A 24,980-nucleotide genomic window follows, 5' to 3' on the forward strand; every position below is an offset into this window, starting at 1 on the left:
TCCTTCTGGTTGCTTTTATATTTATATAGTGTTGTTCTATCTTTATAGCAGTTACGTATTTTGTAGGTTATTGGGCTTATACCGGGACCAGGGAAACTAATTTTCATGTGTGAAAAGACAATAAAGCTCCTTGAATCCTTGAATCTGTACACTGCAACCTCCTTGTGCCCACTGACATTTCTTTGGTAATAAAACATTTGACACAGTCTGAACAACAACAGTATAAGAAATAGGAATATTTTGGTCTAGTTTTGCAAAGTCACATTCATTTTGTGGGGCCTTCAAATGCTTAAATTACTGTAAAAACACATTCTGTTCAGTCTGCTCCACTTTCCTGTCAACAGTTCACAAATGTGATCCTCTCACTTTTCTCTAATGAAACGTGTAAAGTATATCCAGCGGGAATAACTTTCACTGAATGAGTTGAGAACAAAATAATGGAGCTTGAAAGTGAATTCATCCAAAAGGCTGCAGACGGTGTGAGCTAAAAACGTACCGACCGGGTTGCATCGCTGGATCGCTGGTTTCATCTACCGAGTAGCTCATCTTCGTCAGTGCACGATCTTTGCTTTCGACGGGAAAACTGCCAGGAAACTGCTTCCGGTTTCCCCGCCCTCGATCAGCTGTTATTCGACAGTTTTCGAACAGCGCTGTCCGTCGGCTTCATGGTCCCAGCTGCGTCCTCTGTCGTGCTTTAGCTCCTTCGCGATGGGGGAAAACGACGACAGCGACATAATAGAGCACCATGTTGAGGAGGAGATGGAGAAGAAAGGCACGCGGAGTCACGCCGCCTCCTCCTCTTCGTTCCCCGATAGCGTCACTGCGTCCGAGAGAGAGGGCCACAGCGGCACCCAGTCCTCGCACAGACTGCTGGCTTACAGCGATGCCCTCATCTCCATCATCGCCACCGTCATGGTAATTCAGCGAGCTTCATACCTGAGGATCTGGTTAGTGGGCAGCGTGGTGGTTTGTACTGCAGAGACGTCTAACCACGTGACGGGAGCGAGGACGGAAGCATCAGTAGCATCACTTCATAGTTATTCACACATCAGAGTAAATATGTTGCACAAGCAGTGGTGAAACCATAGCAAACCGACGCAAGTATTTGAGCATTTTCATTTGACATTGTGATACGTAAACGTTGTACCTGTCTACATCCATCTGGCAGCTGTAGATAGTATGGTGTAATGTAGTGGTTATTCTGAAAGCTGTGCTTTTACCTACAAAACCGACAAACATATTAAATACAATACAGTGCAAGAGATAAAACTACCAATCCAAATACCGATCCTTTAACCACCTCCTTAAGTTACTACAACTTAAAATTGTTGCTTACATACGAGCATATTAGTGCTATTAATGCAATAATATTGTACGCTGTGTTCTCCAGAAGGGGCCGTTCAGTCTATTTAATAAGTTATTTTACCTTCTGAGCTTTTCCTGATGGTACTTTGATTCTGTTACTGGAGTAGAATTCTGAATGCAAGACGAGAACAGGTTGTGATCAGACAAACAGGGAAACAACGATTAGGATTTTGTTTCTCTTCTTGTAAACAGTAGTCAGCTTCCATTAGCCAACACTTAATAATGTCATAATACCATGTGGCACTTGATGTGTCTTCTGATGCAGTTTCCTTTATTTACAGATATTACCTGTCGCCCATACAAAGATGGAAGATAATGAGGTATTGTTTGACAGTAGTAACAGATGTGTAATAGTACACGCCAGTATTTTTTTCCCTCTAAATCTGTAGAATGAAGACTGTTGTGTACCATAGCACTATTAAGATTTGTTTGAGTTACACATCGATGTTAGTGCAGCTTCAGTATTAAGTGTACCAGATATACTATAAATCTGCACTGTAATACTGTTGAAATGTCGTGTTGTAACTTTAAAAAAGGCGTCATGTTATAAATCTGTGTTTATCTTCTTGCAGGAGCTGAGAGAGAGTGTTCAGCTTCTGCTTACAACAAAAATTGCTGTTTACTTAATGACATTCCTGATTGTAACTGTTGCTTGGGCTTCTCATATCAGGTGAGATGCTGTGTTATTAGGAGTACTACTTGTAGCAGTTGTAGTAGTAGTATAACATCAGTTTTAAGGCTTATTATTTTTCACTTCCTCATCCTTTGTGTTTCAGGTTATTTCAAGTAATTGTACGCATTGACGATTGTCTTGCCCTGCTGAACCTTGTGAGTACCATTTCAGTGAGCTCACTGTTATTATTTGATTGTGTGCACTGAAATCTTTGGGAACTGGATTGCAAGTTTGTGTCCCACTAAAGGAAACTAATGTGCAACTGCAAGAATGTCTAGTTTCATATTTTTGTTACGATTATATGGATTATATGACATACATTGCCAGCTGTGTTTTATGGCATCTGTCAACACAGCCATTTTACTGCATTCATGTAAATGAACTTAACTTCTATCACCTCTCAGATTAATTACCTCTGGCCAGCTTGTTCTTTCTTAACTCTTTTTGCCCAGTTGGTTCAACACCCAATTTCAGCTGACATGATAAGAGCTAAATGAAAACTTTTTTTTACATGTGAATGAAACCGGCTTTCTCTGGTGAGCTCGTTTTCGTCTTCTAAAGTGAAGTTCTCCTTTCGGTTCTATTTCAGGCCTGCATGATGCTGATAACCTTTCTACCGTACACAGTGAGTATGAGTCACCGCAGCAGCGCAGCAGGAGTTGAATCAACCCCAGTGTTTGCACAAATACATGTTAAGTTCACTGGTGTCATTACACAGCATGTTTTTATCTTTTCAGTTCTCCCTCATGGCAACCTTCCCTGAGAACGTCCTCGGGATTTTACTCTTCTGTGGTTGTGTGATGGTCATGGGTGTCATTCAGGTGAGGCAATTAAAGTGTTTAAGTGTTTTATTCCAGTCCCTTTGGAGAAGAAAGGTCGCCTGAGGATTAATTAATACAACTTCCCAAACATCAAATAATTCTGTCCTCAAAAACAATTCATTTTGTTTTGTGCTCATGGAACAATTAATCAATGTTAGAGTAAAAAAAACAAACCTCTTACTTAGCTTACATCTTATCTCCATTGTGTGTAATCATATACATCATGATCGTACAGGAGATGCTTTATGTTTCCGTAGTCGGTGATTGTGGTGTACGCCTTCAGCCGTCCCTTCCTGCTGAACGAACAGATCCAGATCTCCGAGAACCAGACCTTCTACAAACACCACATCCTCAAAGTCATCATGCGGGTTCCCCTCATGTGCCTCTTTGCCAGCATATTCTCCTTCATCTTCTTCCAGCTGGTAGGTGGCATTTAACCAACAATCTAAAACACAAAGATGTTCAGTTTACAATGACAGAAAATGAGAAAATCATCACATTTGAGAAGCTGGAGCAAGCAAATGTTTGAGATTTGTTAATGCTGTATGTATGATGTAAATCCCTTTTTTCACAGTGATATTTTCAATTTATCTTTCAGTCTTATGTGTTGTTGGCGATTGTCATCTTCCTGCCATACATCTCCCAGTCTTTAAAGTGGTGTCGCAGCAAAGCAATTGGTAAGCACTAGATCATACTGTGACGGGTGGGAGAAACTTATCAAATATGGGTTTACTTCTGGTCAGACATAATGTGGATGTGGATCCAGATTTATTTCAGAATTACAAGTGTCTTTTGCGTCACCTTTTTAAAACATGAACCAAAACTTGTTCATTTCAGGTCAGGTGGAGGAGACTCCTGACTCCATGTTGTTCTACACCTACCTACCCAATGAGCCTCTCAGCAAGGAGCGAGTGGAGGCTTTCAGTGATGGGGTTTATGCCATTGTAGCAACACTCCTCATCCTTGATATATGGTTTGTTTCTTTTTCTTTCCTTAAATGAATAGACAGCAGATAAATACGTTACAGTTTAGATGGATAAAAGACCCCAAGATCTTATTTAATGCAACCAATGTGTTGCTCTATAAAGACAATCTTTGTATTGCATTGTAATATATGAACTAGTTGGATTTACTGTAATTACGTACCAGTTATGTGTGCATATGTGCATATTACCCTTTAGCTCATGCCCCAACTTTTTAACAGCATCTTCAAAGCTGCTTTCAAATGGTCAAGATGTGTCTGAGCACAAGATATTTATGTTAGAATTAACTCAGTTTGCAGTAACATAAAACCACCGTGCATTAAATAGTGTAAAAAAAAAAAGAAAAGCATTGAGATGTGCTGAAAAACCTTTTGAGGGCTAACCTCTCTGGTTGGTCCCTTTTAGTGAGGACAATGTTCCAGACCCCACCGTTGTGCAGAAGCGGTTTGGCGGCAGCCTGATAGCAGCTCTTCAAGTCTATGGCCCAGAGTACCTCGCCTACTTCGGTTCATTCGTCACCGTCGGCCTCCTGTGGTTTGTGCACCACTCGCTCTTTCTCCATGTCACCAAGGCGACACGTTTCATGGGCCTGCTGAACACCTTCTCACTGGCATTTGTTGGAGGCTTGCCTTTAGCCTACCAGCTGACACATGAATTCCCACACAACTCTCGCAATGAACTGGAAGCCATTCAGATTAGCTGTGTGATCATTTTCTTTGCAGGTATATTTCAGCTCGCTATTTGGGTAGTCGCTCTTTATAACGAAAAAGAAACTCTGCACCCTTATGTACGTTATGGTGGATGCGAGCACGTGTTTATGCTAGCCAAATTGTCTCTGTATCCCTGTGTAGCTCTGGGGACATTTTTCCTCACCTGTATTTTGAGTAAATTTAGTGCCCCAATTTTCCACCTGATGGAGATTACAGTGCCTTTTGCTTTTCTTGTGTTGAGGCTGTTGGTGCGTGTTGGACTAGCTCTGCTACGGCTCATTTTCTGCCCCGACAGGCGCGACCCCAGGTCTGTTGTGGAAGAGGTAGACGACGAGGCAAGAGTGCCATTCAACGCTGTGGTTACTTAGCTAGCTTGAAGGGAAGTGGTTAGAGAAAATTAAATTAACTGACAGAGGGGTGAAGCATTAGTAAAATGCCTGATCTCTGAAATGGTTACTCTAAGGCTTTGAATTGGAAACCACCACAAGGAAAAGAAGATGGCTCCCTTTTCAACACTCAGACTGGTGTGAATCTACAGAAGGAATCACTGCTAATGGGATTTGTTGTGACCTCACATGGTGAAGGCAAGGTATAGAAGGTGTAGAGATTTAGAAAACATGCAGGCAGTGAAGAATATCGACAGCCAAAGCCTAGCCATTCATTTAAAATATTGTAAACAATAACTTGAAGGGTATACTAATGTTACTTTTTATTGGTTAATAATGAAAACAATTATCTTCAGGGACTGCAAAGCTTAGTTTCAAATGATCCAGACGGAGTTTCCCGCCTTGATTCAGAAGTCCCAGAGTAACAAAAGGTATAAAATGAGAACAGCTAATTTTTGTTTTCACTGATGCCTTGAAATCTCAGTCCGTCCATCAGCTAGTTTTAATTCAGCCATGATTATTATTATTATTATTATTATTATTATTTTTTACCGAGACAAGATTTTCTTAATATGTTCAGACAATTACAGAAATTCATACATGAGAGCTGATGGCAGAAGGATTTCAGTACTTTGTGTACTTCCATTTTTGACAATGACAAGTTTGTTTTCTCGTTTCTTGTCTCCCTTTCCCCCAGTATACATGCTGAGGTTTATCTGTGAGCAAATAAGCATGGGTTTAAGTCTGTAGTTTTCAGCACTTTAAACACTGGACTGATACGGCCATAAAATTTCAAATTGCACTTTTTTGAAGTATTTTGATTCAGATATTTGTGTGTGTTGCCTACTGGAATGTAATATCACCTTTTTGAATATGTTCCTGTGCTGTTATATTTCTACCATTCTCAAATGACCCCTAAAACCTTATGTTTAAAAGTAGAAAAGGGCCAGATTGTGCAATGCTGTTTTTAGTTCAAGTGATAATGATTTTAGGTTGAAAATTCTGTTTTTAGAAAATAATGTCAACCCAATGTTAATATATTGTCATCTGAACGAATCAGTTAAATCAAAACTATCATGCTGTTGGCACAGAGAGGTTTGTACAGTCAGGTGTGGTATTTGTCCATTTGTCCAGAAGGGGTCGTTGTTTTTTCTGTTAAAGCCATTTTGATCACTGTGATAATGATGTGCTCTGCTGTGACGTACAGTTATGTGTGTTTGATACTGATTCAAAGGGAACTCATATCTGAGATGCACTTTAATGGAAAGCTGTCAGGTGATGGAGAAGCTGAAAGCTAAAAGAATAACGATGACAGAAAAATGTGTGCTTAAACAATGTGTGCATGTGGGAAGCTTGTTGTGATTGTGATTGGTTGGACACTCATTTCTTTCTTGCTTGTTTTTAGTCTGTGAAGAATGACTGAACAGAAGCTTCCAACTTCAAGTAATATTTTTATTTTGTTTGTTGCTTGTGAGGATACATGCCTGACCCTGTATGTATGTTATGGTTTAGTCGACACTCCTCCAACATGATGGCTTCCTTGGTTCTCAGTGCAGGTGTTGTCTGTTTCTAATAGCTACATGAGTGCAAATGCTGCATTCACTGTTTTACACTGTGCAAAATCTTTTTGTTTTAAATGTCATATCACAAACTGTCAAGCTTTGCTTTGTGAATAAATGTGAAGTTCAGCATAAAAGTAAATTTGCTGTCGTCATTATCAAAAGCCCATAAAACATGATCAACTCAATGTGAGACATTTTAAAGAAAAAAAAACAACTTTAATTCACCTCCATACAGTAAACAGCTTCACAATATCCCTAACAAGATATCAACAGTTGGTGTATACATTACTTTGTATTGCCCATATATTAATAGCATTCTTCCTCAATATAATTTTTAATCTTAACCACTCCAGAAGCTAGATTTCCATTAGAAAACATTTCTGTTCAAAGCAAATCACACAAAATATACATAAAGTGATAAATTAAAAAGATAAGCAACCAAACATCTGCAGTGCATCATTACCCGACATCTGGGCTACTAAAGCTACTGGTACCTTTTTCTTTCCTGCCTTTATGTTCATTTGCCACAAGTGTTCTACCTTCATAGCTAATATAAATTAGTCCACAAAACAATTTAATCTGAGCCTTGAGTGTACCAACGCAATGGTACACTTCTTAAATAGAATAATTTATGTATTTAAGTGACAAAGTTAGATTGATGGTGTGGACAAAAACAATTTTTTGCCAATTAATACTTCAACTTCATCACTGTCTTCATCTTTGACTTCATCTTTTAAATGGATTTGCAAAAAAATAATGTTATTCTGTGTGGATGCTTTAAGTCAATTAATTGATTAGTTGATCGACAGAAAACATCAGCAACTATTCTAACAACTGTCTTTGTGTTTTTCATAAATTATCTGACAGTATTTTTCTAAATCACTCCCGTGGCACATTCCTGACTCCATGTAAAATAGCGTTTAAAAACCATCTGCTTTTTGAGTTGATTTTTGGTTAAACTGCCAAAGTCAGAACACTGCCCACATGTCTGCGTGCTCTGCTTCATCTTGTTCAGTATGTAAGCTGGACAGAGATAAAGCTACAGGCTATGAAGCAGTAGTGTGTTTCAGCAGTAAGAGGGTTTTGTTATAAATTTATAAAGTACAACACAGCTGGTCCCAAAATCCACCCAGCAACCCAATTCACCTCAAAGGGGGAAAACACACTAAAATGCACTTCTATGAAGTGAATATGAACAGAACAAAGTGGACAAATAAATTTAAACAGCCAAGTCGTCCAACAACTGGAGGAAGTGAACAGCACAATATGATACACATTGCACAGGCTGCAGATGCAAACGTAAGCACTCTGGGCCCAGTTCCAAACTCTCTCCTCATTTTGCCAATTGTCAGAACAAAGAGAGGGTGTCGGAACAGGAAGGAGACACTCGTTTGGACCCGGGTCCAATAAAAGGAGGAAATCAGTGTTAATCAGACAGTGCTTTGGTAAACATTTCTCTCTGAGAAGATCTGGACTCAATCAGAAAATGTCATCGGCTCCATCAGCCACAAATGCATCTTTGTAACATGCGTATAATGCAGTGTCTGACTTATCACATTGGTGAGCATGTGACTGATCATTAATGCCACAGATTTCCTGTAGAATTAAATTATCCAAACCTTATTCAAAGGAATCACTGCAACTGTAATTTGCATGTAATGAAAATATTGCTAACAAAGCCACCGCCCAGAGGCTAAAATGTTATATACTTCAAAATATGCATATATGCAGTACAGAATGTACTGTATGTATACACATACTGTATAGAGGCTCCACTCAAGGCATTTGTCATCAATGACGACATCTTATGTTGCAAACTACATTCAAAACTTAATCTTACAATAATTTAATGCATAACAGTTTAACAAACATTGAGTCCAAGGATGTGCGAACCTTTGGAGTGGTCTGGTGCATTGACCCCCTCCACTCATACGGCTACAGTGCAACTAAAATCATTGCTTATATCGATAAAGGAATCAGAGACTTTATTTAAAAGAACGTAAACCATTTTGGAAATACACATATTTGCCATCTTTCTCAGAATTAGATGTGTGTTGATTACAGCTTCTATTGTTAGGAGTTGAGGTGACTAGCCTAGCTTAGTGTTAAGACTGGAAGCGGAGGGGGGGGGACACAGCTTCATCAGGTTTCTTCAAAGTTATAGTAAGTTACAACTAAACAAGTATGTTGTTGTTTTTTTTTTACAGCCAAAGTTCAATTTAATGAAAATTGGACCCCACATCAGCTCCACACTGAGCATCAGATGGGATTGTAGCACCAAAGGTCAGAAAGTATGGGAATACCACACTAGAACATTAAAACTGTGATTATTTATTGTCTAATGTAGTATGTGTATAGCTGCTTTGTAGAATTATATACTGCTCTTCAACATGTGCACAAATTGTTTGCTGTTGTGTGTTTCCGGTTGTTGTGACTACTATGGAAAGTTACTGAAGGCAACTTCTGTTCGCCAACAACACGAAGCTAGTTCAACAAGTGAAGGTGGGTGGGACTTGGGCTAACTGTTTTCTTCTCCTTCCAGTCTCAATGTTGCACGCCTCCCAGCTCCGACTCCACACATGTGCATAAATAAAATGAATCAGAGTGGTATTGATCTTCTAATCTTAAATCTCAATAATAATAAGCATGTTTTACAGATGTGGAACTATTCCCCAAATTCATTCACAATCTCTAATCCCAGCACACCCTCTAAAGCTGAAACCTCAGATCACACCTATGTCCCTACCTGATAAAAATCTAATTTATTCATGCTAAAAGCTACAAATGAGTTAAATATCTTTTTTGCATATCTTTTCTCAAAGCTTAAAAGTGTTTTACTTTCATCCCTGTAGATCACACAATTAAATATAGTATTTATTAGGTATTTGTTCAGTTAAATATTTCCAGTATATTTATGTACAATACATTAACTTGAGTGTTGATGCTCTAGTTTCTGTGTTAACATGCCTACAGTCAATCTTTATTGACTTTAATTGTGCAGGTTATTTAGATTTAGACATACAACTAAAAGCTAAAAGTTCACACTGTGGAAGAGGAGAACAAACATGGCTTAGTTAAGCAGAAGCCCGTAACAGGACTTGTGTACATGCTACATGTTTAGTTATGCTGTGAGGTTAGGGTCATTAAACAGAGCACAGTCTATAAAACAGTGTCTAGAGTAAGTTTGACAACCCTGCTGCATCATTTTGTCCCCCCACAACCAAACCAAAGGAAGACAAGTCAACAGTCTGTTTGCTGTAGTTCACAGGTCCATGTGCCCAACGCTTTGGGCCCAGTTTATGCTGGTAAAAGCTTCTTAAATGTGTCTGTTCAGCTAAAGTCAGTGCAATATTTGCCGTCCACAGGGGAAACTGCACACCGCCGTCCTCCTGCACTGAGAGAGCCGTGCGCTTTAGAGTCCGTTTTGTTCAATGAGACATTTTATCTTCAGTCTATAAGTTTTTAGGATGGGGGCTGCCTGTTTGCTCATCAAGCATGTTGTTTATGTGCACGTCCAAGTGGAAAGCAATAAAGCTGCTTATTTTATTTGTTGTTGTTGTCGTTGGTATTGTGTTTTTTTTGTTTTGTTTTGTTTTTTTTCACTACAAGGTTATTCCACGTAGTCTGGAGAGTCACTTCAGTTTCAAAGTCATGATTTGGAGCTGGTAGGAAGTCGAATGAAGAACCAGCAGGATGATGATGGAAGCTCTGCGAGACGCCTACTTAAGAGTGTATGTAAGTACATGCTTACATAAACTTTCCAAAACATCACACACACTTTCTAGTCATCACCCTGTGAAGTTGGCATCTTTCATTCAGCCCGGTCAGCAGCAGGAGGCAGTATGTCCCTCTCTCTCAGGTGGGAGTGCAGTGTGTGGAAAATGCTGAGCTGCTGCTCAGGCTGAAGCATCATCAGCTGCTGTAGCACCTTGCTTGGATTCGGCCCTCTGCAACACAACAATTAAAAATGTCACCAAAACAGAATACACATCCATCCATCCATTTTCTATACCGCTTATCCGTCAGGGTCACGGGGGAGCTGGAGCCTATCCCAGCTGACTACGGGCGAGAGGCGGGGTTCACCCTGGACTGGTCGCCAGTCAATCGCAGGGCCAACACACAAAGACAGACAACCAGGGAGGCACAGGGAGAACATGCAAACTCCACATAGAAGGGCTCAGACCGGGATTCGAACCTGGAACCCTCTTGCTATGAGGTGACAGTGCTAACCACTGCACCACCGTGCCGCCCACAGAATACACAATAGTACAAAAAATCCCAAGCCTGGAGCTACCTATTTTTATAATCACATTTAAAAACTGGAACAATGAAGGAATAACAAAATCCAGCAGCCTTTCATGGACCAACAGAACATCTAAAAGCTTCTGCTGACTGTATGTGAAAAAAAAGCCTCTTAGACAACATCAACAAACCAGGAAGTGTAGTATATACTCTCCCCTGCTCTTCCTGGACCCTCAGGTCCCTGAGGAGACTCTCCAGAGACTGCAAGGCCAGAGTCACATGACAGACGAGTGAAGCTGAGCTGGCACTAAGGCTAGTGAGATAATCTGCTTGCATGTTTACTGCTGGGTGACCACAACTGCTTGTGTGAGCTGTTGCAACGGTATCTATCAGGCAGGCCAGACTGATGATGGTTTTAATACTGACAGTTTTAAGAATTTGAGGGAACATTTTTGAAATTTTGATCAACTAGAAATTAGTTATTTAAGACTGCACAGAGGCACAGTAGTGCAGTGGTTAGCGCTGTTGGCTCACAGCAAGATGTTCTGGGTTTAAGTGTGCCAGCCGACTGCCGTTCTGTGTGGAGTCTGCATCTTGTCTGCATAGATTCCCTACAGACACTTAGGCTTCCTCCCACAGTTCAAAGCCTCACAAATCAGGTGTGTTTGCCCCATTTCTCTTAATATCAGCTGGGATGGGTTCCAGGCACCAAGATTTCAAAGTTTTGCCCAATTCAAATCAAAATTTGTCTGCTCACCATGGCAGCTTCATTAAAAAGCTTTACTGCTGTTTACTACAGTTTTTCCTTCTTCTGTCAGGTGTTGTACTCATTTCCCATACAGCTCTTTAATGCAAGTGAAGTTAAAGAAGGCTCCCGAACAGTAGCCTAAGGACACCTTCAGTTGCTTCTGTTGGTCATGTGACCCTCCCCTTGCAGGTCAGAGAAGTCTGTTGTGTTTCAGCCATATCAAGCTCTATGAGAACTACCATAGAAATATTTATCAACAAAACAAACTTTAAATGAGTTTAAGGAAGCTGAGTTTTTTTTTTGATCTTACTGTCAGACACCTCTCCCTCTGAACTTTCATTCCTCTTCTTACCTGATGAAGCTGGCTATGTAGACGTGTGTGAAGGTGGCCATCAGGTACTGACAGTCGAAGCGATCCATGATGCCACCATGGCCAGGGATGGTGCTGGCAAAGTCCTGCAGGGGAGAGGGAGACCAGGGCGTCATAACAACAGAACATAGGTGCCTTCAGTGCCTGGGATCAACAGGTTTACTGTGTGTATATTGTGACAGAAACTTAAGGAACAGAGTGCAGAGATGTTGACTACTAACCTGTGCCAATAAAAAGAAAAACAATGAGCTAATAACACTTAAATCTTGCCCGAAAACAGATTGAAGTAACAACTGTATCTAGTGAAACATGTTCAAGCAATAACATGACACATTAAGAGAAACAAGACTAAAGCAATACCCCCGATGAAGAAGTCAACTACAGACTGAGTAAGCTTACTGGACAAGAGAAAAAGTGATGGAGAAACCGCAATGTTCTTTACTTTGATTTTGAAGGCTCGCTTGAAGCCGCTGGCAAAGAAGCCCCCGAAAGGCCCAATGAGAGATGCAAACGATGAGAGGAAGATGCTGTGGATCTGGAAGGGGTAGAGGTTCACTGTTTTCTAAAAGAGAGAGACAAGTAGACATGGGATGAATGCGGAAATGTGATTAGATTAAAAGCCAAAAGTCTCATTTTGATCCTCTTGTCATCACTGATACTTAAATAAGAGAAATAATCTACATCACGCAAAAGCAGACTTAAGCAATGTCAGCTTGTTGACGCTTAAATATGAAAGAATTTTAAAATCAAAGTGTGGTCGCTTTTAAAATTGGACGTGTGCTTACATAAAAAGAAATGTAATTTTTTATTAGAGTGAAATGCCATGTCCAATATGTTTATGTTTATTATATTTCAAATGGTTTTAGTTGATGCAAAAGATTTTAAATGAAAGGACATTAAGTCTTGAAAGTCTTACCCATCTCAGGGAGTTTTGCACCACAGCAGGAAGAGTGTACTCCTGCATCACAAAGATATCAGAAGGCTCACATTCAACTGTAAACCCATTGGACTCACTGTTGAAGCCCACGGGGCACACAAAGTACTGGAACTGAGACAGGAGGTAGGCCAGCTGAGGGAGTGACAATATACAAGACACAAAGAAAAGATCAGCCTGAGATCACATTAGTATGAGCTTATGCCACCCAAAATGTTGAATTAAGACTATTTTTCTCACATATGTGTACAGTTTTGAAAATTTCCAATCAGCTGTGCGTTAATAAACACCAGTGAGTGATAGTGAAAGTGGTCAGTATACATGAAGATACTTGGCAAGCCTAAACCACAAAAATCCAGTTTACAACATCATCAGTGAGTGTGAGTTCATGTGCGTTCATGTGAGTGAATGTAATGAAAGCACTGTCTGGCAATTGTGAGCATGTTGGGAAAGTACCAACACTGTCACACCACAAACAACTCTTAAATTCAGGCAATGGCCGTCTCTTATCTACGCTAGAATTTTAGAAGATAATCAACCACAATTTAGAAGTCTCAATTTGTGTTAAAATGTGTCCTCTGTGTCTGTTAATGTGAGTTACTGCACAACACTAACAAATGCAAATTTTCTTGCCTTGTTCACTTGTAAACCGTAACTGCCGTAATTTCCGGACTTCACTTTTTCCAAATGCTTTGAACCCTGTGGCTTAAACAATGACGCGGTTCATTTAAGGATTTTGCCATAGTGAAAGTGACGCTGAGAGCGACAACGAAAGAGAGACTGACAACGTGGACACCTGCGGCTTATAGACAACTGCGGCCTATATATGTACAAGCAAGTACAAGCTTTTTTTCTTTTTAAATTTAGTGAGTGTGGCTTATATTCAGGGGCGCCCAATAGTCCGGAAATTACGGCAGAAGGAAAAAGGGGCCATGTGACTGAGTGGTCAAAGCAGATGAAGTGTACTCACGATGAAGCCAAAGACCACAGTGGAGAAGAAACCTCCAATGAAGCCCTCCCAGGTCTTCTTGGGAGACAGCTGCAGGGGGGTTACAGACAGAAACAGAGGATGTCTTTCACACCAACATGACATCAGTCTCACCACAAACTACATGTGATTTAAAATGAACCTCAGCTCAGATTTACTGAAAAACTCTTTTGTGAACAGATGTACAGTAGCAGTCATCATCAATGACCTCAATTGGCTTGCAGTTGAAACATACATAAGCTGGTTAATACTGAGTCTAACACACGCCTGCATAACTGCTGATTAGGCACATATTCACCCTTTTTACATGATGAATGAGACCCTGAGATGCTTTAACTCCTTCATATGTGACAGAAACACCTTCTCAATCCAAAGGGAGCAATCAGTGACTTTACAGCACAGGACCACATCTTCAAATGGGAAGTTGCTGACTCCTATCCCTGCCGCAAACTGCCCCAGTGCAGCCTGGGCATCATGGCTGAGTGAAGCTAACAGAAATATGTCACCACTTCCCCCCACCCCAAAAAACATTCTCCAGTCCTCAGCTGAGTCTACACATTCTGTCAGTGAAAAGCACATAAAAATAAACAGTGAAAATAATCAACACTGGTGAATCCTTTTGGACACCAAGAATGCGCTCAGTCTATTGCCATGAATCAAGAACTGGCTCACTTTTCGGTTACAGACCTTGCATTAACGGCCTCTGCACCTATATTACCTACATGGTGTGAACTACCCTGTAATATTTAGATGACTCACACGTTAGGTAAGCTAAAGAAGCTGCACAGGGAAAGTCTTCAACTCTAATTTTTATTCCCATGATAAAAGCAACGTGTTTCACCACATTTCCTTAAACTCGTAAAATTCCGAAGTCAGAATGAATGACAGGCCTACAGCCAACTATAACCACCACTGAGCATTCACAATGTTCCATCAAACTTTCTATACCGCTCATCTGTCAGGGTCGCGGGGGGGCTGGAGGCTATCCCAGGCGGGGATCACCCTGGACTGGCCGCCAGCCAATCACAGGGCTGACACACAAAGACAGACAACCACACACACACACACACACACACTCACACCTAGGGGCAATGTAGAGTAGCCAATTAACCTAATGTGCATGTTTTTGGTATTGTGGGAGGAAGCCGCAGTACTCATGCAGGCACAGGGAGAACATACAAAGTCCGCACAGAAGGGCCCAGACTGGGATTCGAACCTGGGACCCTCTTGCCACCGTGTCACCCTCCGTCAAACAACATAAAATGATAAAAATCAATTCTCTAAATTGCATTTCAGCATATTTTCATGATTGTCAAGACAAAGAAATATCTACCATTGGTCTTGCAGTGACGCTGATCTCTTAATGGAAGCTCTCTCTTGTACTTCTTCACTAAACATAATTCAAATCACCAAAAATGTAAAACACAATGTAAAACAAGGTTTGCTTTACCTTGATCAGTGGAGTCCTGCCAAAGAAGAATCCAAACAGATAGGCCATGATGTCATTACAGATCACAATGGAGATCGGGACAATGAACCTGGAGGAAAGAATTTCCACCATGTTTCAAGAGACGATGAAGAAATTTACCACAACAATTTAACCACAAGCCAAAATCTGATTAATTCTACCTGCGGCTGGAAAATGTGTCTGCTCTACTGTAACTGTCACTGCGGCTGGGAAGGATACCTTGTGTGGTAATCTATTGTGGCAACATGTTGCAAATGTTACGAAAATATTTTTTTTTTATGACTTTAGTTGAATATATCACATAGAGCATTTAATTAAAATGGAATATACTTAATTTGCATACATGACTTTGGTATCTAAATTATTTGTCGCCTTGGATTACTTGCTATTGCAGTATTCAAACCTCAAAAGCCTATAAGAAGAGCACTGCGACATTTGTGACGATACACGTGCAGTGATAGTCAGAGAACAACAAGGCAAGTTTCCTCTAGTCTGTCTGCAGCCTGCTTACCAGATCATTCCTTCAAACAGGTTCTGAATGACAAGGTGGGACTGAGTTACCACAATCAACAGGGTCACATGGGTCCAAGCAAACTGGAATGGCAAACACAAACACAAACACCACAGTGTCACTGCACTGGAATGCAGCCGCGCCTGCTCTGAAGTTGGCTCAGAAAACAGTGGAGTCATAGCGAACAGACAGATGAGGTGAATGACAGTGAGAGAGTCACACTGCAGAGCGAGAGGATACACATGTTAAAAACATTGAGAACACACATATGGTAGTATGAAAAAAGCAGGCAGCAGGTGAAAAAGCTTTGCCAAACATTTCGGGACAAATGTTATTAATTTACTGGACATATTCAAGTGAGGTTTTTGTGAAGATGCATGCAGCAAAATTATAAAAATAACTATTCACACTGAAAATGTGCCTTCTTTTGCCCAGAATGTTACTATATATTAACCAGACTTAGCCCACTTTTGAACTTTTGCATTCAAATTAATGGAGCTTAAAAGCTTACAAGAAAACCTAGTTCCTTTCTGGGGCCAGGAATCTAAAAAAAATGTGCACTCAATACACTTTAAAGTGCTTTGTATTAATCTGTCAACACAGAAATGTAGAAAAATCCCATTCATCAAAACATGCAAAATGCTAATAAATGAAAAAATAGAATAATAAGTTAGTTTGGGACAATAGATTCCTGTGCAGAAGGGTGACCACACATGGCAGAAAAACCAAAGCTGAAGCCACTGCAGAAGTCCTGCGTTTATCAAATTGTGTACATTAATGTGGACAGCTAATCTTTGAGTAACACAGTTTAACATAAAGCCAAAGCATTTAACAAAACAGCTGAGAAGTGAGAAAAATAATATCCAAAAAAGACTTTTACAATGGCAACATCGGAGCACAAAACGAGTTTCCAAAATCAAGGGAAGCAAGAAGCAGTGAAACAGGATGAACAAGGTTAGTGGTGGAGTAGAGAGGAGGAGGAGGAGGAGGAGGAAGAGGAGGAGAGGGTTACTTGGCTGATACACACCATATAAAACTGCAGGCGATAATGTTTCTTCACTAAACTCAGCACAAACATGCAGAAACCTGTGAAAGAGTAGACAACATGCTGTCAGTTTTTACTCCAAGTTGAAAAGTACACGGTAGATAGAAAAATACACATGATGTATAACATGTTATTGACTGTATACTGGATGGGGAGGTGTGTGACGCATGTCAGTGGACAGTTCTTTTGCAGAAACATCTAGGGGCATTTTATCCTTTGATAATCCAGACTTTACACTGATTGTAATTCAAATGCATTCATGTGCATAGAGGAGGCTGATGGCTGAAAGATCCCGTGTCAGGTTTGTCTACATAAACCTGAGAAGGTCCCCAGGGGAGCCATTACTGCCAACAGATGGAGAAAATGCTGTCTACTTCAGAATGTCCTTGGGGCTTAAAACTGCAGCTGACGCCAGGCTGGGTCGACTGAAAGACAGTCAGCAATGCTCAAGAGGAAAAGTGTTCACTCTGCTCAAGATCAGTAGGCAGAAACTCTATTCATCATCACAGACGGAAGCGTGTTGTCACAGCTGAAGCAGCTAATAAAAATCAGAAGGCTCTTGATACAGTATGATCAAAGCGTTTATATCAAATACTCTGCATTTGATGGATAACTAGTTAAAGGACCATGCCAGTGTTTTTGGGAGGAGCAGGTATCAATATTTGGAGAAATCTATACTACCACTTTCCCACTGTAGGAGGAAAATGCCAGTAGGGCTGTTTTGTGACTGAAAGCAGTAACAGGGACAACTACGTAAAGGATTGTGTCAGTCTGACCACTGATGCTTTTGCAAGGAGCAAACCAATCGCAAGACTCCACTACAGTTTCATGGCAATGTGTGACTGGGATGGGTTATCTTAAACCTCTTCACGGTGATTTCGATTGTTTACCGACATGAATTGAAACCAGTGGATGCCTGTAACGGTGAAACTACACTGATGTGATCCATTATGTTTAGGTGTTACTCGGAAAAAAGGTTTTATTGTCAACTGCCAGTTCTTTTTGAACATGTATGTGACTCATTAGTACAACAAACACCCTGATAACAGCCACAGCTCAATGTTTGTGGCTTTATGACACATCCGGCTACAGTTTGCAAGAGCAATAAAACATCCTTTAAGTAAGCGAAAGCACCAAAGAAAAGAGATGAACTCATGTCATTGTAAATCAGTCTGTAAATTCATTAGTTTACACTGAAGGATTCCCTGAAGTCTTTATTTTATTTTGCTCTATTTTCTTCCCAGTTTATAACTCAACCCTACTATAAACACACACTCCGTCCGGTGAAATCTAATCACCTCTGAAGAAAATATGTGTGGAGGCAGAGGGGCCAAAGAGCGTGTGTGTTTTGCAAGACACAACGGTTGTATTGTCTTAAAGGCGAGGCCCACCTGCGAGGTACAAAGCAAAGGAGATGAAGCGGTGATAGCGAGCCAGGAACTGCAGGGGTTCTTCCCTCTGCACCAGAGCCCCAAAGTAATCTGCTACAGTCTCACCATAGAAGAAGTAGTTGACACAAATCAGGAAGTACCTGAGGTGAAAAAGAGAGAAATTAAAAAAAAGAAAAAAAACAAATAAACAAAAAAACAAAAACTTTACATTTTGCTTGTATTTTTCCATCAGTATGTTGAAGCACCTCTTGGCCTGCAGCCATGTTATTAGGCTGTGTGTATATTGAGAGCAAAAGTTTCTGTTTTTGTGCACTTCAAACTGAAATTTGTGATGAATGAGAAAACTCTCTTCTTGTGTGGGATGTGTTCAACCCAGCGCACTGGGTTGAAACTTCTACCTTCCTGCTGTACATTGACCAGCTAGGTGTGTGTGTGTGTGTGTGTGTGTGTGTATGGAGTTGTTATGAAGGGTGGCCTTGGTGAAAGGGGCAGGCTTGAATTAGCCTTTCATTTGCTTCCAACATGGCAGTGATCTTTGCTCCTGGCTGCACTGAGTGCTGCTGTCACATACATGTGAGCGTGTATGCAAAGGTAACCTGTTAACAAAAACACTGGAACAGAAACAGGAGCTAACCCTGGAACTATGGTGGTAGGTGGGCGTAGCATATTTGGAGCCACTACCTGCAGATGAAGCTGGCCCGAGTCAGCATTTTACTGGAGGAACAGCAGAGTTAACGCCGTGAAGCTCTCAGTAGAAATGACTAACAGCTATTTTTAAGAGAGGAACTAAGCCTGTTTCTGGATTTTTCAGTCCCCTTGTACTGATCAGACAGCTTGACATGAATAGAGATCTAACGTTCAGGTGGTCAGGGAGCTTACATGTAAAACTGTAAGTAATAATAAATAAATAATACAACATAAAAGATACAATTGCTGTATTATTTATCTGCTGATCACTGTGAAATCCATTCTTCTTACCAGCTTAGTGTCCTGAACCAAGGCAGTTCATAGGAATGGTAAACTCTGTAGCCGATGGTGATGATTTCCTGGAAGCACTTGATCTGGACTGTCATGACCTATATCAGTTGATGGAAATAGAGTACAAATACAAATATTTCTTAAAAAAAAAAAGCTCAGGCCTGAGAAACAAACTGAGAGTCAGTACATGAACTGTTGGATTCACAAAAGCTTTTCAAATAAATTTTCTCTCTTTTTAAAATCACTGCAAAGTAACAAATGCAAGAACTACAAAACAGAACTGTAAAATACATGTATACAATACCTACAGTACCAAGTCATTGTCACTTACCACTAATATAAGAGTGACAGGTCCCATATATATGATGAGGAAAAAGCCTGAAATCATGGCCAAAGACAGAACCCCTCGTATCCAATAGTTCTTCCATCTGCAGAGAATGAAAACATGAATAAATGAATATACCCTGAATCCATTTGTGCTTCATTTCAATTCAAACAAAGAATGATAGCAGTAAGAGAGCAAAAGTATGACACAGATATAGGATTTAATTTCTTTATTCCCAGTTATAAAATGTGATGTGCTTATTTATAGCCGTGGAGTTAAAGGGGGCTGGTGATCACAGAGAGGAAGCCTCAAGACTGTGGTTGAGGCCTTTGTCAGTAGCTGTCAGGAAGGGGGGGACAATATTTGGTTGTTTGTGTACAATCACCAATATTTAGCCTTTAGACATTATCTACATTCAGTAAATATGTTCTCTTGAAAACCCAATATCCATCACTTTAAGATACACACAGTAAAGAAGACTGAGAGCCTATAGTCATGTTAGCAGATCCATGAGGCAGTACCTGGACACAGTGAGCTTTATGCTAATGCCAGCAAGACAAAGTACTCACAATGACAATGCAAATATGATGATGATTAGCAGTTAGTTAGTGTTTACCATCTTAGTTTGCATTTCATAACATTTAGCACTGAACACAATGAATGATTGTGCACAGAAAGAATACCAATAATGTACAAAATGCACTAAGATATGCATCAATGGCAAAGAGAGGTTACTGCTTGCTAGGAAACATAAAATCAAACAACGAAGGTTTCAAACTTGTCAACCTCAAGATGGTGCTGCAGGAAAAGCCACAGAAGTCATTAGGATATGCCAAATGGTATCTGTCTATGTGTATCTGTCCAAAAAGGAGCTGATCTATTTGATAGATGTTAGATATTTAAGCAAAGGATAAGTGAAAAGTCAGAGGAGAAAGAAAAAAAAAGAAAATTTTAGGATTCATCCTCCGGGCACCATGAACGTCTGATCCAAAATTTGTGGCAATAGTAGTTATAATTGTTGGGACATTTCAGTCTGAACCAAAGTGTTGGACAGATCAACATACAGATCCACAGCTTTTTTTTTTATAGTGTCATGGTTACAGGTTGTCATTATTCATTCTGATTGGTTATCAACCTCAGAAAGGATGGTGTTATGTAATACGAGCCAGTCTGAGGGCAGATGACAGAAGAGAGTGGAGAGAGAAGAGATACCAAGGAACAACAAACCCTGAGACTGTGTTTACCAAAATGAACTGAAACCAACGTCTAGCTCAGTGCACGTGTGTTGACATGAGAAGGCGACCAGGGAGGCGGTCGGCCCAACCATGTAGGCATGTGAGTGACACTAAAGTGAAAGAGTCGGCCGTCAGAAGGAAGCCAGGCTGGTAGTGTGGATCCTTTCCTTTCGCTGACAATCAAGGTATTCAGCATAATTATGTTTGGCTAATTTACAGCTAAAGTTTAGTGACACTCTAGACCAAAGAATAAATCATTTCACCAGCAATACCTATGCTGTGACAATAGCATGGCTAAAAAAATACGGCATGAGGGCATCTTCCTCCAGAGTGTTTTTCAAACCACGTCATTCAGTGCATGTTGCTGTGAGGCACAGGGCTGCACTGCAGGCTGCCTGGGAACAAAACAAAAGAGAGGAAACAGCGAAAAGCTGCACAGGAGCCAAGCAGGAAGGCGAGGCTGGTGCCTGCTGTATGAATGGAGAAGAAAAACAGCTGCATCATGAAAAAAAATGCTGCTGCATCCACTCAGCGCTGTGGGCTCTCTCTCTCTCTCTCTCTCTGCCCCATCCCTTTGGTTCCATTCATCTGCTGCTCATCTCGCTTATCCCCTCATCTGTTTCTCTTTATTTCTTCCTTCTTTAAATGTATTCCTTCCCCTTTCTACTTCCCCCTCCCCCTTTCTCTTTTTGCAGTCTGTTCATCCACAGTTGTCTTTGCAGCAACACACCGGTTCCTGTGGCACTTGAGCCTGTGGAGATTAGTGCCTTCCTCCTGAGCCTTTAAGCCCTATGACCTGGCCATCACTCATTGGTCACACCCTCCACTTCTCATCTGTATATCAAACAGGGTCTTGTTTATTTGTGTCCAAGGTGCTGCTGGTTCATTGACAACTGCACTACTCCTGAACTGCTGAAAAGACACCACACCACAAGAACATAAAACGTGCAAAAACCTTCTTTTAATGACTGTGTGAACATTTAACTCTAGCCTTCCCTGCATTTCCCAGGCTTACATTTGTGGTGTTTATTTTAAGGTATTTTAAGGCACACAAACAACAACCTTTCCACTTTTAACTATGCCATACAACTCCATAAATGAAATGGTCAAATATTTTGTTTATGAAGAGTGAAAAACAGTATTTCTTCTATTTTTTCAAAAGCTTTATGTCCAAAAAATGAGACCTCTTCAGGCCACAATTTCTGGAATTAAAGCTACCAGCCACTGATGCAACACCATAGTATCATTATTTTCCTTGTCACTGTGAATACAGTTTTGCATGCTGCTTCCTGAAGGACAAGGCATACATATTTTTGTGTATCTTAAAAGATCATGACTCAAAATCCCACCAAACAGCGTACCATTCACCTGAGTAGACTATCAACTATACTAGAGAGGGCAGGCTGTCACCACACCTTTTTTCAGACACATATCAAATACTTGAAAATATTGTGCGACAGTTAAGTTACTCATCATAGGTATGCCAAGAGAGGGAAGCTGTTTTATTTCTTTCCTTTTGCAGGCCTCACTGTCCGGTTTATCTTAAATTCTACAAACTTTTTCAAAATTTGCTGAATTCTTTCACTAGCTGTGTAAGTGATTTGGACAGCTGCAAATGTACCAGCAACTGCATTTCCTTCACCTCACCAATAAGAGAATGTTCAAACATGCCTTCTGTTCCAGTCTATTTCTAGTCCAACTAACCTACATGCATAGGAGCAAGATGATCAATCACTTTATTGGGGTCATTTCATGAAAGGAAAGGAAAACTGCTTATTACAACAATATTATGGCTGAGGCGCATTTGAAAAAGACATCAATCTCCTCTGGTTCAAGGTAAGTGAATGAGCGAGTCATCTGAGCTACATGTTTAGAGACTATTTTGCATTTGAGCCAATTTGTTTAAACATGAACATGATGGGGTACAGCGTGGGTTTTCTCTGGGTATTCTGGCTTCCTCCCACAGTGCACTTTAGGTTAACTGGCTACTCTAAATTGCCCCTAGGTGTGAGTGTGTGAGCGTGTGGTTGTCTGTCTTTGTGTGTTGGCCCTGCGATTGACTGGCGACCAGTCCAGGGTTAACCTCGCCTCTCACTCATAGTCAGCTGGGATAGGCTCCAGCTCCCCCAAGACCCTGATGGATAAGCGGTATAGAAAATGGATGGGCAGATGGATGATGGGGTACAGTTATATGTCTCTCTATTTATATATATAGACATACACACACGTGCATATAAGATTTTATGCATTAGTACAGTAGCAAAAAATTATCAATCAATCACCAATCTCTGCTTCTCTTGTTTTTACAAACTTGCTACCATCCAAAATGGACTCTTCTGAAAATATATAAATCTACACCAGCAAGCACTAAAGATTAACAGATCCTCGCAGCAGCAGAAGCAGGCTACAGAGTAATTCCTTCATAAGCAGCCATCTCTCGTGAGTATCTGTGTTCAAACATTGTGTACCTGGGTGGCAGGCCCTCCAGAGCTTTGTTCAGGCATTGTGGAGTGTTGTCAGTGTCTGCTGTGGAGAGAGGAACATCTGGAGTGTCTGCTTTTGAGTCACCATCACACTCTCCCTCTGTGTCACCTTGAAGTCCCAGCCTGTCATCACCATCGGTCTCCTGCCATGAAAAACACAGACACACACCGATATTCAAATACTGACTTGAGATAGTGAGAGCTCACTTGACACGGAAGGCAAAGACAGGCAGCAGTGCAGTGTACTTAAAAAGAGTATGGGCAAAATGATCCCATAAAAAAGAGGACATACAGTGTGAGGGCTTCTAATGTAAATGGCAAGTAAAAATACTGCAGAGGTAGTCAAATAGAGTTTGGTCCTAAGTGAGAGGAGGCATACAGGACCAGGCAGAAGGCGGTTTATTTAGGCCAGAGTGCAGTCTCTCACCTGGGAGGGGGAGGACGCCACAGAACTGGCGCATGTGTCCTCTAAGCTTGGCTAGGATTCAAGTAGGTCTGCAAGTGAATGTGAGAGCCTGTGTGCGTGTTTGTTTTTGTCTGTAACATATTTCTTCTTTTAAACCAGAGACAGTCTCCAGGAATTCAAAGTCATGAAACCATCACTGATTTCATTCCTACAAAATATCTATGACATGAGGACTGTGTCATAATCCTCATGTTAAGTTAAAGCAAACATTTTGCTTTGAGTGAACACACAGAACGTTTGACAAAGCAGCCTGTTGGTGATACAACTACTGCAATACTGTGATATTCTTTAACCACTCACACCCAGCACCGATTCACTGTGACAGTCACATAGTAGAAACCTCAGCAACTAACTGACCTATGCAAAGTTTAGATTCTCAACTCTACAACCAGAATCTATTAACGAAGATGGAAAAATAACGTTGATAACTACTACTGGTTTCAAATTATTTTCCAAAACTAAAGTCACTGCAAACTGTGAAGAAAATGACATCTGCGGTCCTTTAATTTCTAAATTTAGCTTTGTTCTTTGAGATCCATGAATGAAATACTTTTGTTGAAATGATACTCGTGTTTATATGGCAACCTGTACTGAAATACATTTATATATTTTAAAGTCATCTGAGCATAATAATTCCAAATATTCCACTTTCATCATATGTTAACCCAAGAAAATGTCCATAGAAGGAGAAAATATTCCAATCTGATCAGGAGGCTGAGGGATTACTGGCTGAACGTGACTTAGCTGAAAGTCTACACCCGGTGTCAACGGGTTAACAGGCTGCTGCCTGGGAGGCAAACGTCTTTATTGGTGTTAATGAATCTTTAATCTGGATTTAAACCCCGGCAACACACACAGCCTCTACAGCACATGTACACTGCCACTGTTCTGTGCTGCGAACACAGACGTGTACTTGAACGTAACAAAGAATGGACAAATGTAGCCCAGAACAGCGTGATCCTTTTCTATAAACATGTTCATCACATCTGTTCCATCTTGTGTTTGGTGATTGACTGATTTATAATTCACTATCTGGTTTACATTTTGTTCACTTTCTACTTTAATATAGCATTTTCAGTCATTCATTTCTAGTATATTTACATCTAGTACAATTATGACCTGTCATCTTAAGTTTCACCTCTTTACGTATTGACCTAACAAAAAAAAATTCTCCCATACATCCACAAGTTGCCCTATGTATATATATATATATAAAAAATGTTTATATGAATGCACAATAACAACAATCACAGTCAGTCAGGTGCTGAGACAACAAATATTCCCTTCATACACCAC

The 24,980-nt window shown here is 40.5% G+C and overlaps 2 protein-coding genes across 4 annotated transcripts in view; one reads left to right on the forward strand and one right to left on the reverse strand.

Annotated features, from left to right (window-relative positions):
* Nucleotides 1–708: 708 nt before the first annotated feature.
* Nucleotides 709–6,634, forward strand: tmem175 (transmembrane protein 175). 3 transcript variants are annotated; one of them, XM_046385915.1, is made up of 10 exons: nucleotides 709–1,053; nucleotides 1,647–1,685; nucleotides 1,938–2,035; nucleotides 2,142–2,193; nucleotides 2,628–2,663; nucleotides 2,776–2,859; nucleotides 3,117–3,281; nucleotides 3,458–3,536; nucleotides 3,697–3,832; nucleotides 4,248–6,634. In XM_046385915.1, the coding sequence occupies exons 1-10, from the start codon at nucleotides 709–711 to the stop codon at nucleotides 4,918–4,920; spliced, it is 1,707 nt and encodes a 568-aa protein (XP_046241871.1). In that variant the 3' UTR covers nucleotides 4,921–6,634. The 3 variants fall into 3 exon arrangements, with proteins under 3 accessions (XP_046241871.1, XP_046241872.1, XP_046241873.1); XM_046385916.1 differs by having other exon boundaries at nucleotides 709–915; XM_046385917.1 differs by having other exon boundaries at nucleotides 830–947.
* A 60-nt stretch (nucleotides 6,635–6,694) lies between these two features.
* Nucleotides 6,695–24,980, reverse strand: part of cds1 (CDP-diacylglycerol synthase (phosphatidate cytidylyltransferase) 1) — a 28,849-nt gene continuing 10,563 nt past the window's right edge. Inside the window, exons 2-13 of the mRNA XM_046385918.1 lie at nucleotides 23,204–23,361; nucleotides 19,507–19,603; nucleotides 19,176–19,273; nucleotides 18,198–18,337; nucleotides 16,789–16,847; nucleotides 15,762–15,844; nucleotides 15,233–15,320; nucleotides 13,765–13,833; nucleotides 12,777–12,929; nucleotides 12,303–12,422; nucleotides 11,843–11,946; nucleotides 6,695–10,447 (exon numbers count right to left, since the gene is read on the reverse strand). Coding sequence (XP_046241874.1) covers nucleotides 10,312–10,447; nucleotides 11,843–11,946; nucleotides 12,303–12,422; nucleotides 12,777–12,929; nucleotides 13,765–13,833; nucleotides 15,233–15,320; nucleotides 15,762–15,844; nucleotides 16,789–16,847; nucleotides 18,198–18,337; nucleotides 19,176–19,273; nucleotides 19,507–19,603; nucleotides 23,204–23,361 — 1,305 coding nt within the window. The 3' untranslated portion in view covers nucleotides 6,695–10,311. The remainder of the gene's footprint in view (nucleotides 10,448–11,842; nucleotides 11,947–12,302; nucleotides 12,423–12,776; nucleotides 12,930–13,764; nucleotides 13,834–15,232; nucleotides 15,321–15,761; nucleotides 15,845–16,788; nucleotides 16,848–18,197; nucleotides 18,338–19,175; nucleotides 19,274–19,506; nucleotides 19,604–23,203; nucleotides 23,362–24,980) is intronic.

This window comes from Scatophagus argus, chromosome 4, assembly GCF_020382885.2.
Source record: "Scatophagus argus isolate fScaArg1 chromosome 4, fScaArg1.pri, whole genome shotgun sequence".
Classification (NCBI taxonomy): Eukaryota; Metazoa; Chordata; class Actinopteri; family Scatophagidae; genus Scatophagus; species Scatophagus argus.

Bases quoted from the DNA above. Each gene is read 5' to 3' on its own strand.
- tmem175 (XM_046385915.1), top strand. From the start codon at position 709: ATGGGGGAAAACGACGACAGCGACATAATAGAGCACCATGTTGAGGAG. The intron at 1,054-1,646 runs GTAAATATGTTG...CTTTATTTACAG, and splicing joins ATAGTTATTCACACATCAGA to ATATTACCTGTCGCCCATAC. The intron at 2,664-2,775 runs GTGAGTATGAGT...TTATCTTTTCAG, and splicing joins TAACCTTTCTACCGTACACA to TTCTCCCTCATGGCAACCTT.